General features: G+C 38.6%; 1 protein-coding gene across 1 annotated transcript in view; it reads left to right on the top strand.

The window, feature by feature from the left end:
• GDPD4 (glycerophosphodiester phosphodiesterase domain containing 4) overlaps positions 1 to 17,069 on the top strand; it is a 170,780-nt gene that overhangs the window by 131,372 nt on the left and 22,339 nt on the right. Inside the window, exons 12-13 of the mRNA XM_043908215.1 lie at positions 6,192 to 6,413; positions 9,127 to 9,281. Coding sequence (XP_043764150.1) covers positions 6,192 to 6,413; positions 9,127 to 9,281 — 377 coding nt within the window. The remainder of the gene's footprint in view (positions 1 to 6,191; positions 6,414 to 9,126; positions 9,282 to 17,069) is intronic.

Raw genomic sequence — 17,069 nt, 5'->3', positions numbered from 1 at the left:
AGGAGTGCCCCCCACCCAACCCCACAATCTGGGCTGCAAGGGCCCTTCTGTTGTGATAGGTCAGCTACTGTGAGCACATTTTTAGGCAAGACTGGCCCTTGCCCATTTGGCTGCCTAACCCTGCCTTGTATAGTGGCTACCATTCATCTTGTGGACAAGGTCTGGTCCTAGAGCAGCTACCTGTGTTTTCAGGGATGGTACCAGACTTCTTGTGATGGGATTGAAGGAAAGTTACACGGCTCAAAATAGCCTGGAGCTAAAACTCCCCTCCAGGTCCTCCCCACCATTCTATGCAAAACAAAGAACTCTCTCACCCGAAGAAAAAAATGGACATTAAGGTTGATTATGTCCAGCTCCCAGCTGGTCCAGCTTCTGGCCAATCTCCAAAATTCCTTGCCCCAGCCATTTAAGAGGTAACTACTCCCAACAACCTTGGAGAACAGGCCCCCTTAAGACAGTAACTTTCCACATACATGCCTATATTTACTTACTCTTTTCTTGGATAAGTGCAGCAGCTCGCTAATCTGACTGCTGCCCCTTCTCACCTCATTAAAGGTGATCTGTTCCTATAAAGTGCCGGTCTCGGTCTCAGTCTCGTTCTTTTTCTGAACCCCGCCTTCTCTAACTTTCTTACCTTACAGGGATCGTTTCCCAGCATAACTGGATATGTGGCTTAGGGGCTTCTGGGGCTGATTCTGACTGGGCAGTGGGCAGGGCTAGATCCTAGAGCAGCTGGCTGGATAGCCTGATCAGGGAGTTTCCTGGGGATGGTAATGGCTTGGAAGTCTAGTGGGCAGGCTATGCCCTGGAACCAATACGTGAGAGGCAGGCATCCAAAATGGTGCTTTCCAGCACCAGTGCTTCTGTGGTAGAAGCAGATCCCAAATGCAGCTGCTGCCGGTGTCAGTGTTCCCAGGGCGACTCCCAATTTCCTACTGCCTCTCCAGTGGCTCTGCCAAGATTGGCAAATAAGTTTGACTAGGCTCCTTTCAAATTATTGCCTTTGTGGTGGGTCTCAGAGCATGTGAGGTGTTTGTGGGCGCCCTGAAAGAGCAGAGTATCTATTTACTTTAACCTCCCTGCTCTCTAGTATACAAACACTGCAGGCCTTCAAAGTCAGACATTTTGGAGGCTCTTCTTCCCAGTACAGGACCCTTGAGCTAGACAGTCTTATGTGGGGCTCAGACTACTTGCTTCTTGGGGAGAATGTTCTTCAATTATTATCCTTCCTTTTGTGAATTGCCTCCCTGATGTATGGATCTTCACACTACCATGTCTCTAGCTTCCTTTTTTATATCTGGAGTTGTTAAAATATTTTCTGTTTGTCTTCAGGTGGTTCTCATAGATACTTGCTCTTTCAGTGGTTATAATGTTGGTATGCTCTTGGGAGAAGGAGAGCTCAGGGTTTTTCTACCATGCCATTTTGGTCACAACCCTAATTGTCATGTTTCTTAACCAATTGATACATTGGATCATCCAGCAACCCTTCTACTTGTAATTTCTCTAAGCCTAAGCATAGAGAACTGAAAACCTTTTAATACTGTTTTTCACTTGAGGAACAAGATGTTTTTGTGGAGAACTTAAGTTTGTTTTCATTCTGGCTTGTTACTTACTGGAGATTTTTTAAAATACTAAGCCACAGGTTACAGATAGTCTAACCTGGCTTTGACCCATTCCAGCCTGGGACTTCCCTGGTGGCTCAGCAGTAAAGAACCCACCTGCAATAGGAGGTATGGCAAAAGCCACAGGTTCGATTGCTGGGTCAGGAAGATCCCCTGGAGAAAGAAATGGCAACCCACTCCAGTATTCTTGCCTGGAAAATCCCATGGCAGCCCATGGAGTCTCAAAAGAATCAGACAAAGCTTGTTGGCTAAAACAGCATTCCAGCTTATTTTAAATATTTTTAAAATGAGGCTTTGTTAACTTAAGCTATTACTTCTTAAAACCTACTCAGATCTAGTTTTAAGCTCTCCTGTTAATCTTGATGGTTCTTGCTACTTCATTTTTTTGTCCAAGTTATTCTTAAAAAGAAAGGCTACATGAATGTCCTTGTATAGAGCATTTCCTATGCCTTTTGCCATTTAGGGGCATTTTAGAAATTATGCACAAATGAATTATTTAAATCCTATCTTGATCTTTTCCCACCCAGTTTTTCCACAACAGTTAAGTGAATCATTTTGTCTAGAACAGGTAGAGTCTAACAAAATCTTGAATTCTGAAGCAGATTTCTCTTTTCATGATGATTAAGAAAACCCTTAATTATAACTTCTGCTCATGTCTAAACCATGGTTTAATTCAACACTGATATTCTGCCTTGTGGATATTATGAAACATGATTCTTTCTTTCTTGAGAAAAAAGTGAGAAAGGGTAGCTTTCTTAGGGTGTATGGGAATAAGAAGAAATACAAAGGGTGGAATTAGATTGAAGATAAATTTATGTCAAGAGAAAGATTGCTAATCTTGAAAAAATGTGAGGTAGCTACTGCTTCCTTCTCCTGAGAGAGAACCTTCTACCATTTACTTCACCAACAAGTGATCTGAAATTGGAAAATGATGGTAAAAGTAGTCATCTACTAAGTTTAATATAGGCAATATATATATGGACTGGGCTTCCCTGATGGCTCAGTAAAGAATCCGCCAGCAATGCAGGAGACCCTGGTTCGATTCCTGGGTCAGGAAGATCCACTGGAGAAGGGATAGGCTACCCACTCCAGTATTCTTTGGCTTCCCTTGTGGCTCAGCTGGTAAAAAATCCAGTTGCAATGCAGGAGACCTGGGTTCCATCCCTGGGTTGGGAAGATCCCCTGGAGAAGGGAAAGGCTACCCACTCCAGTATTCTGGCCTGGAGAATTCCACAGACTGTGTAGTTCATGGGGTCCCAAAGAGTCGGACACGAATGAGTGACTTTCACTTTCACTTCACATATATGGACTGAGGTATAAGATGTAATGTTGTGTAATACAAAAAGAAAAAAAAAAATGACAGTTCCTGCTGTGAAAAAGTTATACTCAGTAGAAGCAGTAGAGTGAGGGAATTATTGTGAATTATGCAATATTCTGTGTACCAGACATGCTCCTAGACCCAGAAAATATCTTATCATATTTAATAATCAAAATAATCATGAGAAATACACAGATCATTCCTCCCCTTTCCCATTTTATACTTTGGACAATAAAGATTTTGAGAATCTAAGTGGTTTTATCGAGGTTACAAAGCAACAAGCATATGAAGCCAGAATTTTAATATGACTTCAGAAGTATACAAGTAAGTATAGAGAACAGAATTAAAGGGGCATAAAAATGAAACTTCTTGGGTGTTAACCACTTACTGAAATGGCAAACCACTTCAGTATTCTTGCCTTGAGAACCCCATGGACAGTAGGAAAAGGCAAAAAGATAAGATACTGAAAGATGAACTCCCCAGGTCGGTAGATGCCCAATATGCTCCTGGAGGAAAGTGGAGAAGTAACTCCACAAGAATGACGAGATGAAGCCAAAGAGACAACAACACCCAGTTGTGAATGTGACTGGTTATGGAAATAAAGTCCGATGCTGTAAAGAACAATATTGCATAGGAACCTGGAATGTTAGGTCCATGATCAAGGCAAATTGGAAGTGGCCAAACAGGAGATGGCAAGGGTAAACATCAGCATTTTAGGAATCAATGAACTAAAATGGACCAGAATGGGCGAATTTAACTCAGATGACCATTATATGTACTACTGTGGGCAAGAATCCCTTAGAAGAAATGGAGTAGTCCTCATAGTCAACAAGTGTCCGAAATACAGTACTTGGGTGCAATCTCAAAAATGACAGAATGATTTCTATTTGTTTCCAAGGCAAACCATTCAGTATCACAGTAATCCAACTCTGTGCCCCAACCAGTAATGCTGAAGAAGGTGAAGTTGAATGGTTCTATGAAGACCTACAAAACCTTTTAGAACTAACACCCAAAAAAGATGTCCTTTTCATCATAGGGGACTGGAACGCAAAAATAGGAAGTCAAGAGATACCTGAAGTAACAGGCAAATTTGGCCTTTGAGTACAAAATGAAGCAGGGCAAAGCCCAACAGAGTTTTGCCAAGAGAACGCACTGGTTATAGCAAACACCCTCTTCCAACAACGCAAGAGACATGTGGACATCACCAGATTGTTAATACCAAAATCAGATCAATTATATTCTTTGCAGCCAAAGATGGAGAAGCTCTATACAGCCAGCAAAAACAAGACTGGGAGCTCTCTGTTGCTCAGATCATGAACTCCTTATTGCCAAATTCAGACTGAAATTGAAGAAAGTAGGGAAAACCCACTAGACCATTCAGGTATGGCCTGAATCAAATCCCTTACGATTATACAGTGAAACTGACAAATAGATTCAAGGGGTTGAATCTGATAGACAGAGTGCCTCAGGAACTATGGACGGAGGTTCGTGACATTGTACAGGAGACAGTGGTCAAGACCATCCCCAAGAATAAGAAATGCAAAAAGGCAAAATAGTTGTCTGAAGAAGCCTTAAAAATAGCTCAGAAAAGAAGAGAAGCTAAAGGCAAAGGAGAAAAGGAAAGATACTCCCATTTGAATGCAGAGTTCAGACTAGCAAGAGATAAGAAAGCCTTCCTCGGCGATCAATGCAAAGAAATAGAGGAAAACAATAGAATGTAAAAGACTAGAGATCTCATCAAGAAAATTAGAGATACCAAGGGAACATTTCATGCAAAGATGGGCACAATAAAGGACAGAAATGGTAGGGACCTAACAGAAGAAGAAGATATTAAGAAGAGGTGGCAAGAATACACAGAAGAACTGTACAAAAAAGATCTTCACGACCCAGATAATCATGATTGTGTGATCACTCACACTCACCTAGAACCAGATATCCTAGAATGTGAAGTCAAGTTGGCCTTAGGAAGCATCACTAAGAACAAAGATAGTGGAGGTGATGGAATTCCTGCTGAGCTATTTCAAATCCTAAAAGATGATGCTGTGAAAGTGCTGCACTCAATATGCCAGCAAATTTGGAAAACTCAGCAGTGGCCACAGGACTGGAAAAGGTCAGTTTCCATTCCAATCCCAAAGAAAGGCAATGCCAAAGAATGCTCAAACTACCACACAATTGCACTCATCTCAAAAGGCTAGCAAAGTAATGCTCAAAATTGTCCAAGCCAGGTTTCAACAGTACATGAACCATGAACTTCCAGATGTTCCAGGTGGATTTAGAAAAGGCAGAGGAATCAGAGATCAAATTGCCAACATCCATTGGATCATCAAGAAAGCAAGAGAGTTCCAGAAACGCATCTATTTCTGCCTTATTGACTATGCCAAAGCTTTTGACTGTGTGGCTCACAACAAACTGTGGAAAATTCTTTAAGACATGGGAATACCAGACCACCTTACCTGCCTCCTGAGAAATCTGTATGCAGGTCAGGAAGCAACAGACATGGGGAAATGGACTTTTTCCAAATCAGGAAAGGAGTATGTCAAGGCTGTGTATTGTCACCCTGCTTATATAACTTATATGCAGAGTACATCATGCAAAATGCCAGGCTGGATGAAGCACAAGCTGAAATCAAGATTGAAGTGAAATTGCTCAGTTGTGTCTGACTCTGCGACCCTGTGGACTGTAGCCTACCAGGCTCCTCCATCCATGGAGTTCTCCAGGCAATAATACTGAAGTGGGTTGCCATTTCCTTCTCCAGGGGATCTTCCTGACACAGGGATCAAACCCAGGTCTCCCGCTTTGCAGGCATACACTCACAGCAAGGAAGGCAAGTAAGTGATAGAGCTAGGATTGAGTCCAATTCAGCTTGAAATCAAAGTCCTTTATTTTTTGCACTACACATAACTACAACAGTGAGAGAAAATGTGGGAAACCAGTGAAACTAAACTGAATTATATTACCTTGAGTTTAAAAAAAGGTTGAAAAGGAAGCTCAGGAGGAAAATAGGAAGGCCCTTCAGTTCAAATGCAGCAGATTCTATTACAGAATAAATCATTGAAAATACCGTCACTACCTATGGAGATTACATTTCGTTTCTCTTCTTGGCTACTGTTATCTCTGGACCAGTATTTCAGAAGACTTGGTTGGTTGAATAGTAGTGGACCAACATGACGGTAGGGCTTGGTGTGGGGCTAAAAGCATGAGAATTGGAAAATACTTTTCATAGGAGCTAATGTTTTCTCTGATATTTTTAGATCAAACCATTTTTCAATATGAAACCTCTATCAAAGGCTGATAGGGAAAGAGCAAGAAATCAGAAGATTCCAAAACTAAGTGAATTATTGGAAATTGCACGGAAGGCGAACAAATTGGTGATATTTGATCTTAATTCTCCTCCACGTTCACATCCTGCCAGATCATCGTATATCCGCCTTGTAGTAAGAGTGATCCTTGACTCTAAGATTGAGCAACATCTGGTACGTCTATCTCAGTATTTATGGTAGAGGTTGGGAAGTGGGTAGCATAGCATTTGAACCTGAACTGCCTTGTAATCTTCCCTGGAAGGGTTCTACTCCCTGTAGAAAATGGAGTTGGCTGCTTATATAGCTACTGGGTTGGCCAAAACTTCCTTCAGTTTTTAAGTAAAAATGAAAGACACATTTTATTTTTACCAAGAGGTTTATTGAATAACATATCCACTGTTTTGTTTCACTGAAAAAGAGGTACAGGTACACTCTCAGTCGTGTCTGACTCTTCGCCACTCCATGGACTATGACCTGCTGGGTTCTTCTCTCCATGGAATTTTCCAGGCAAGAGTACTAGAGTGGGTTGCCATTTCCTACTCCAAGGGATCTTCCCAACCAAGAGATCGAACCCGTGTCTCTTGCATCTCCTGCATTGGCAGGCGGTTTCTTTACCACTGCACCACCTGGGAGGCCTTATCTTTTGCCACTTTTCAAGCAACTTCATAATTTAATCTTCCAAAAACTTCTTATCTTTTGGGGCAGAACTGTTCCAGGTACCATTTACAGCTTTCCAGGGAATGGAAATTTTTTCCATTAAGAGAATTTTGTAAATACCAAAATAAATGGAAATCCAAAGATGCAATGTCTGGTAAATACAGCAGATGAATCAGAACTTCCCAGCTAAGCTGTAACAGTTTTTGCCTGGTCATCAAAGAAACATGCGATTTTGCATTATTCTGATGAAAGATTATTCATTTTCTTTTGACTAATTCTGGTTGCTTGTTGTCGAGTGCTGCTTTCAGTTGGTCTAGTTGGGAGCAGTACTTGTAAAATTAATCATTTGATTTTCTGGAAGGAGCTCATAATAGAGAACCCCCCTGTCCCCTCCCAATCCCACCATACACATCATCACCTCCTTTGGATGAAGACTGGCCTTTGCTGTGCTTAGTGATAATTCATTTTGCTCGCCCCATGGTATCTTCAATTCCACATTATTGTACAGTATCCAGTTTTCATCGCCTGTCACAACATGTCTTAAAAACAGAACATTAAAAAAAAAACATTTTCATTATGTTTCAGTAGAGAATTGCTTGCAAAAATACCTTCAAGAAGGTTTTTTTTTTTCCTTAATTTATGTGGAACCCAAACATCAAAGCAATTAACATAACCACAGTGGTGCAAACGATTTTAACACTTGATTTGGATATTTTGAGTATGTTGGCTATTCCCATGTGGTATAACATTGATTGGTCTCAATTAATACCTCAACTTGATTGCTATCAGCTTCAACTGGTCTTTATGACCATGGAGCATCATCCAGCGAGAAATCTCCAGCATGAAACTTCACAAACCACTTTTGACATGTTCCATCAGTTACAGCACCTTCTCCATAGACTGCACAAATCTTTTTTTGCATTTCAGTTGTGTTTTTACTTTTATTGAAAAAATAAAGCATAAAATGTCAAAAATGTGACTTTTTTCTTTCTTCTTCAATATTGAAGTGATGACACTAAAATTCTCCAATTTGGTAAGTTTTTTTAATGCACACTAATATTTTACTGGAAGGACTGATGCTGAAGCCAAAACTCCAGTACTTTGGCCACCTCATGCGAAGAGTTGACTCATTGGAAAAGACCCTGATGCTGGGAGGGATTGGGGGCAGGAGGAGAAGGGGACAACAGAGGATGAGATGGCTGGATGGCATCACCGACTCGATGGACATGAGTTTGAGTAAACTCTGGGAGTTGGTGATGGACAGGGAGGCCTGGTGTGCTGCGATTCACGGGGTCGCAAAGAGTCGAACATGACTGAGCGACTGAACTGAACTGAACTGAATATTTCAGCTGTCACAATACAAGCTAATAAAATTGTCTCAAATGAAGTTAAAGACAACTAAGTGCTGCTCAAGCCATCTTACAGGAAAAAAAAGAACAAAATTTTTGGTCAACCCAACACATGTGACAGTCTGTGAATGAGCCAGTTAAATTTGTATCAGTAGGGAAAACATTGAGGCTGTTTGCTATTCCAAACCAAATGTCACCACTGTGTTGAAAGGGAATGTGTTTAATAGCTATATGATATGACCTGCACTATCATCAACATACATCTCTTAGAGAAAGGGCCTTAGAGAAAGGGAATGCAAAGACTTTCAATACCAGCTTTCATTTATGATATAGAAAGTTCTGATTTCAGCAGAAAATTTATTCATGTTTTCCAGAAAGCTCTGCATTTTGGCAGTCAGTCAGTCCACATATCTTTAATTCTCAGAATATGGAAGAATGCCATGAATGAAACAAATGTCTTTCATTTTGCAAATAGAACTCTTTCCACAGATGAGTCATAATAGCATTTCCTGTTGACAAGAAATTACTCTTCTCAAAGATGATTTGTAGCATCATCAGCCAGAGGAGATATTTATGATTCCAACCCCTCCTCCACACCTACCACCTGCTCATCCACATTAGGTAGTGTAGTGACACAGTGAACCCTTCGCCCCACAGTGTTAACTGGGAAAACTCAGCTCCAGAACAACCTTGGTGAAAGCCCCATTACAAGAGTTCACTAGACAATATTAGGTCAGGTTGACTGTTTCATCAAGGGCTAGAATCGCTGCTCCCAATAAACTGTTACTCATGCTGGAATGAGACTTCTCCCATTCTACATGAGGCTGTTTGTACCTAGACAGCTGATTATCCACTGAAAGACTTCCTGTTTCTCCTTGCAGATTATTTGGTTACCAGGTTCCGACAGGGATTACGTCAGGAGCAAAGCTCCTGGTTTTCAGCACATTGGCCGGTTATTCACCATCGAACAACTTACGAAAGAAAAGATCACTAGAATAAACGTTGACTACAAGAACTTGTTCCTCAATGGGTTGAAGTAAGTGTTTAACCACACCTCTCTTGGTGTGTGTTGCCTTTCTTGCACAAAATCTGCATCCTAGCCAAGCTACTTAGATTTCTCCTCCCATCTCAAGAATTTCTGTGTGTGGCTATCTTTGTGAAATTCCTATTTTCCTCTTCTTACCCTTCCCTCCCTGTCTGCCAAAAAATGTTTATCAAGAGTAGGCTCTGTTCCTGGAACATAGTCTTTAGCCCCTTCTCCTGTCCTCCAATCTCTCATCATTTAACCCACTTTTGTGTATTCTTGGTGTTTTTCTTTTTAAATAATGTAAGTATTTGATAAGTCAGAACTCAAAAAGTTGTTGATGTCCTCTGCCATTACCAGATAGATTCCAGTATCTTATAAATGGCTTTGTGATCTAGACATCAAGATCTCTTATAGTATAAACAAAAATTATTAAACATCAAATTCATAAATATTATAATTAGAGATACATTTTCAGAATTAAAAATACCTGGGAATAATATAACTTTTTCAAATTTATTAATCACTGCTTACATTAATCCCTATACCCAGTAATTTTTTCAGATAATTCTAAATGCTTCTGAGACAAAGTTTCCTTAGAGATACAGATGTAGCTATATTTATGAATATACCCATATACCCATATATCACTTAGTCGTGTCCAACTCTTTGCGACCCCATGGACTGTAGCCCACCAGGCTCCTCCATCCATGGGATTCTCCAGGCAAGAATACCGGAGTGGTCTCCGTTTCCTCCTCCAAGGAATCTTCCCGACCCAGGGATCAAACTCAGGTCTCCCGCATTGCAGGCAGACGCTTTAACCTCTGAGCCACCAGGGAAGCCCATATTTATGAATATAGATGTAGATATAGCTATAGATATATATCCAAAATCTCCCTGGGCTAGTAAAAAATCCCCTAGTAACTTTTCTGTATTTCAAGCCTCGGACTACGTTGTTGTATTCTCCTGGATACCAATAAAAGGTATTGCTGATTTATTACACTCCACTTGAATTAACATTATTCCATAGTATAGAGTACAGAATACTAAGTCCTTCAGTTCAGTTCAGTTCAGTTCAGTCGCTCAGTCGTGTCCAACTCTTTGTGACCCCATGAATCGCAGCACACCAGGCCTCCCTGTCCATCACCAATTCCCGGAGTTTACTCAAACCCATGTCCATCGAGTTGGTGATGCCATCCAACCATCTCATCCTCTGTCGTCCCCTTCTCCTCCTGCCCTCAATCCCTCCCAGCATCAGGGCTTTTTCCAATGAGTCAACTCTTCGCATGAGGTGGCCAAAGTACTGGAGTTTTAGCTTCAGCATCAGTCCTTCCAATGAACACCCAGGACTGATTTCCTTTAGGATGGACTGGTTGGATCTCCTTGCAGTCCAGGGGACTCTCAAGAGTCTTCTCCAACACCATAGTTCAAAAGCATCAATTTTTCAGTGCTCAGCTTTCTTTATAGTCCAACTCTCACATCCATACATGACCACTGGAATAACCATAGCCTTGACCAGATGGACCTTTGTTGGCAAAGTAATGTCTCTGCTTGTTAATATGCTATCTAGGTTGGTCATCACTTTCCTTCTAAGGAGTAAGCGTCTTTTAATTTCATGGCTGCAGTCACCATCTGCAGTCCTTAGGAGAACATAATTCCATTTACTACCTTCTGCCATTCGTGCTATTGTTCTTATAAATGATATTCAGTAATACTTAATACATTTATTATATTTTTTAAAATAGTCTAGAATGTTTTTCAGATTAAACTTTTTATTTTGAGATGGTTGCATGTTAACATGTAAGGAATAATAGAAAATAGCCCTGTGTACTTTTTACCCAGTTTACTCCAGTGGTAAAACTTTCAAAATTTTAGTATGATATCAAAACCAAGATATTGAAATTGATGCAATCCACCAATCTTATTCAAATTTCCCCAACTTATATTCATTTTTGTGTGGGGTTTTTTGGTATTAATATATATAGATCTATGTGCAGTTTTATCATATGTGTGTTTGTGGATCCAGCATCACAACCAAGATACAGGCTTGTTTAATCACCAGAAGTATTCCTTTTGTTGCCCTTTGATAACCACATTCCTCTTCCTTGCATATCCAACTCACCTCAAACCCTAACTTTCTCAATGAATAATCTCTTCTGCACTTCTGTAATTTTGTCATTTTAATGTCATTATCTATGGTGAAACAGATCACCAGCCCAGGTGGGATGCATGAGACAAGTGCTCCAGCCTGGTGCACTGGGAAGACCCAGAGGAATCGGGTGGAAAGGGAGGTGGGAGGGGGGATCTGGATGGGGAATACGTGTAAATCTATGGCTGATTCATATCAATGTATGACAAAACCCACTGAAATGTTGTGAAGTAATTAGCCTCCAACTAATACAAAATAAATAAATAAATAAAAATTTAAAAAAAAATAAAGAAAAATATGTAAAAGAATCATAGAGTGTGCAACCTGTTGTGACTGGCTTTTTTCCACTCAGTGTAATTCCTTTTGAGATTCATAAAGACTGTTTCATGTGTCAGTAGCTGGTTCTTTTTCATTGCTGAATAGTATTCCATTGTATGAATGCACTAAACTTGAATTATTCACCAACTGAAGGATATCTGATTGTTTCATCAATTTATGAGCTGTTTTTAATAAATGTGAATATTTGCATATAGGTTTTCATGTGAACACAATTTTTTAACTACGAGTTTATAGCTTACTCAGACTTTCCTCTCTTTATTTTTATTTTTGGCTGTGCTGGGTGTTTGTTGTTGCACAAGCTTTTCTCTAGTTGCAGTGAGTGGGGGCTACTCTGTAGTTGCAGTGTGCAGGCTTCTCATTGAGGTGGCTTCTCTTATTGCAGGGCATGGACTCTAGGGCTGTGGGCTTCAGTAGTTGTGGGACATGGGCTCAGTTGTTGCAACGCCCAGACTCTAGAGCACAAGCTCAATAGTTGTGGCACACAAGCTTAGTTGCTCCACAGCATGTGGGATCTTCCCAGACCAGGCATCAAACCCATGTTTTGGGTTTGCCAGGTAGATTTTTTACCTCTGAGCCACCAGGGAAGCCCTTCCCTCTCTTTAAAAACTGTTTTGATTATGTTAAAATACACTTAAAATTTACTTTTGTGATAATTTTTAAATATACAACTTTGTGACTTTAATATGCATTCATTACATTGTTCAGCAGTCACCACCATCCACCTACTTAACACTTTTCATCTTGTAAACTCAAATTCTGTTTTCATTAAACGATGAACTCCCATCATACCCTGCCTCCAGGCTCTGGAAACAACCATTTTATTTTATATCTTTGTGATTTTGATTCATATAAGTGAAATTATATAGTATTTGTCTTTTTTTGACTGGTTTATTTCTCTTAAGATGAAGTCCTCAAGGTTCATCCATGTTGAATTCATCCACTGCAGAATATATTCCTTTTTAACTGAATAATAATCCATTGTATGTATATTCCACTATTTGCTTATCCTTTTATCAACAGATGGACACTTGGGTTGCTTTCACATTTCAGTTATTGTGAATAAAGCTGCTATGAAAATGGGGGTACAAGTATCTCTTCAAGGCCCTGCTTTCATTTCTTTTGGGTATATGCTAGGAAATGGAATTGCTGAATTACATGGTAATTCTAATTTTAATTTTTTGAGACATCACCGTACTATTTTTCACAGCTCTAAAAACAGGAGGACACAAATGCTCCAATTTCTTCACATTAACACATCCTATTGATTCCTGGTTTTCTAATGTCACCATAATGGGTTCATATTAGTTCTTGAAATGTTTGATGGAATTCACCAGTGAAGTCATTGGATCCAGGGCTTTTCTTTGTTGGAAGAGTTTTGGTTAATAATTCAATCTCCTTATTGATTGTAGATCTATTCACATTTTCTAATTCTTCATGATACAGTTGTGGTAGGTTGGTTGCTTCTAGGAATTTTTCCATTTCACCTAGACTACCCAATTTATTGGGATACAATTGCTCACATTGCTCATATCCTTTATAATTCTTTTAATACTATAAATCTTGTAATAGTGTGCTCACTTTCATGTCTGACTTCAGTAATTTGGGTCTTTTCTCTTTATCTTATTAGTACCTCTAGCTAAAAATTTACTAAGTTTGTTGATATTTTCAGAGAACTAACTTTTGGTTTCTTTGTTGGTTTTCTGTTCTTTATTTTGTGTTTGCTCTAATATTTATTATTTTCTTCCTTTTACTATGTTGGGTCAATTTGTTCTTTTTCTGGTTTCCTAAGTTGTAAAGATATGTTGTTGATATGAAATCTTTCTTGGTTTTGAAAATTTTTCTTCTACTTTTATTCAAATATACAAATATATATTTATATATATATATATATATAAAGTATAGCACTATAAGTTTAAGGTGTACAGCATAATGCTTTACTTACAAATATCATTAAATGATTATCACAAGAAGTTCAGTGAACATCCATCATCTCATATAGATGAATAACTGGAGAAATAGAAGTTTTTTACTCAATAACTTTCACATATAACATACAGCAGCATTAATTATATTTGTCATATTGCACGTTATATCCCTAGTACTCTGTTTCTTTTTTAAAATTTTTTTTGATTGAAGTATGATTGGTTTAAAATGTTTTGTTAGTTTCAGGTGTACAACAAATTGATTCATATATATTTTTAATTTTTCCAATTCTTTTCCATTTTAGTTTTTTACAAGTTGTTAAATGTAGTTCCCTGTGCTATACAGAAGTTCCCTTGTTTATTTTGTATTTGATATTGTTTATATTTTAATTTATCCCTTAATTTATCCCTTGATTTAACTCTAAGTTATTCCTCCCTGTATTTCCCCTTAGGCAACTATAAGTTGTTTTTTATGTCTGAGAATCTATTTCTGTTTTGTAAAAAAAATTATTTGTATCATTTTCTCAGATTCCATATAAGTGATATCACAGGATATTTGTCTTTTGCTGTCTGGCTTACTTCACTTAATATGACCATCTCCTGGTTCATCCATGTGCTGCAAATGGCATTATTTCATTCTTTTTATGGCTGAGTAATATTCCATTGTGTGTGTGTATGCATGCATGCACACATGCACACCATATCTTCTTTATCCATTCATCTGTCAGCGGGCATATAGGTTGCCTCCATGTGTTGGCTATTGTAAATGGTGCTGTTCTGACCATTGGGGTACATGTATCTTTTGAATTAGACTTTTCTTTGGGTATATACCCAAATGGGATTGCTGGATCACATAGTAACTATTTTTGTTTTTTAAGGAACCTCAATACTGTTCTCCCTAGCAGTTATACCAATTTACATTCCCACTGAAAGTGCAGGAGTGTTCCCTTTTCTCCACATCTTCTCCAGCATTTATTATCTGTATATTTTTTTAATGATGGCCATTCTGACTGGTATTAAATGATGAGTCATTGTATTTTCTATTTGCATTACTCTAATTAGTGATGTTGAGCATCTTTTCATGTACTTTTTGGCCACCTATATGTCTTCTTTGGAAAAATGTCTATTTAGATGGTCTGCCCATTTTTTTATGGAGTTGTTTGTTTTTTTGGTATTGAGCTGCATGGGCTGTTTGTATATTTTGGAGTTTAACCCCTTGTCAGTCACTTCATTTGCAAATATTTTCACCCATTCTGTGGATTGTCCTTTCATTTTGTTTATGGTTTCCTTTGCTGTGCAAAAGCTTTTAAGTTTTAATTAGGTCCCATTTGTTTTTATTTTCATTACTCCAGGAGATGGATCAAAAAAGATCTTATTGTGATTTATATCACAGAGTGTTCTACCTATGTATTCCTTTAAGACTTTTATAATAGCTGGTCTTACATTTAGGTCTTTAATCCGTTTTGAGTTTATTTTTGTGTATGGTGTTAGAGACTGTTCTAATTTCATTCTTTTGCATACAGCTGTCTGGTTTTTCCAGCACCACTTTTTGAAGAGACTACCTTTTCTCCCTTGTATAGTCTTACCTCCTTTGTTGTAGACTAATTGACCATAAATGTGTGGGTTTATTTTTGTTCTTTTTTTCCCAGTTCCATTTATCTACATTTCTATTTTTGTACCAGCACTATACTGTTTTGTTTGCATAGCTTTGAAGTATAGCTTGAAGTCAGGGACTATGATTCCTCGAGCCTCTTTCTTCTTTCTCAAGGTTGTTTTAGTTATTTGGGGTCTTTTGTGTTTCCATACATATTATTGACCAGGGAATTTTTGCTGAAGCCAAAACCTATGGCTGGCAATTTGTTATGTAAGTAAATATTGATACATCTCCAGTCAATAACATTTGGGTAACAAAAAACTTATTAATACATCTCTGGTCAATAATGTGTTGACAGTATTGCTTCTTCTATTCCAAGAAAACGGTTTACCTTTCCATCTATTTTGCATCATCTTTCGTTTCTTTTATCAACATCTTACAGTTTTCAGAGTACAGGTCTTTTGCCTCCTTGTGTGTTAGTCGCTCAGTTGTGTCTGACTCTTTGCGACCTCATCGACTGCAGCCCACCAGCCTCCTCTGTCCATGAGATTTTCCAGGCAAGGATACTGGAGTGGGTTGCCATTTCCTTCTCCAATTTGCCTCCTTAGGTAGGTTAATTCCTAGGTATTTTATTGTTTTTGATGCAATGGCAAATGGGGTTGTTTCCTTAATTTCTTTCTGATATTTTGTTGTTACCGTATAGAAGTCCAATAGATTTATACACATTAATTTTGCATTTTGCAACTTCACTGAATTCATTGATGAGTTCTAGTAGTTTTCTGGTAGTGTCTTTAGGATTTTCTATTTTATCATGTCATCTACAGTGACAGTTTTACTTCTTCTTTTCCAATTTGAATTCATTTTATTTCTTTTCTTCTGTGATTTCTGTGGCTAGGACTTCCAAAACTATGTTGAATAAAAGTGATGAGATATAATAGCCAGGACATGGAAGCAACCTAGATGCCCATCAGCAGATGAATGGATAAGGAAGCTGTGGTACATATACACCATGGAATATTATTCAGCCATTAAAAAGAATTCATTTGAACCAGTCCTAATGAGATGGATGAAGCTGGAGCCCATTATACAGAGTGAAGTAAGCCAGAAAGATAAAGAACATTACAGCATACTAACACATATATATGGAATTTAGAAAGGTGATAACGATAACCCTATATGCAAAACAGAAAAAGAGACACAGAAATACAGAACAGACTTTTGAACTCTGTGGGAGAATGTGAGGGTGGGATATTTCAAAAGAACAGCATGTATACTATCTATGGTGAAACAGATCACCAGCCCAGGTGGGATGCATGAGACAAGTGCTCCGGCCTGGTGCACTGGGAAGACCCAGAGGAATCGGGTGGAGAGGGAGGTGAGAGGGGGGATCGGGATTGGGAATACATGTAAATCCATGGCTGATTCATATCAATGTATGACAAAACCCACTGGAAAAAAAAAAATAAATAAAATAAATAAAATAAATAAATAAATAAAAGTGATGAGAGTGGGCCTTCTTGTCTTGTTCCTGATCTGATCTTAGAGGAAGTCCTTTCAGCTTTTTAACTCTGAGTATGATCTTAGCTGTGAGTTTGTCATATATGTGGCCTTTATTATACTGAATGTTCCCTGTTTGCCCACTTTCTGTAGAGTTTTTATCATAAATGGATATTAAAATTTATCAAAAGCTTTTTCCACATCTATTGAAATGATCATGTGGGTTTTATTCTTCAGTTTGTTAATGTGGTGTTTCACATTGATCAATTTGATAATATTGAAAACTCCTTGCAGTCCTG

The sequence above is a fragment of the Cervus elaphus genome, chromosome 1, assembly GCF_910594005.1.
Source record: "Cervus elaphus chromosome 1, mCerEla1.1, whole genome shotgun sequence".
In the NCBI taxonomy this organism is placed as follows: Eukaryota; Metazoa; Chordata; class Mammalia; order Artiodactyla; family Cervidae; genus Cervus; species Cervus elaphus.
This window is presented reverse-complemented; position numbering and strand designations above follow the sequence as displayed.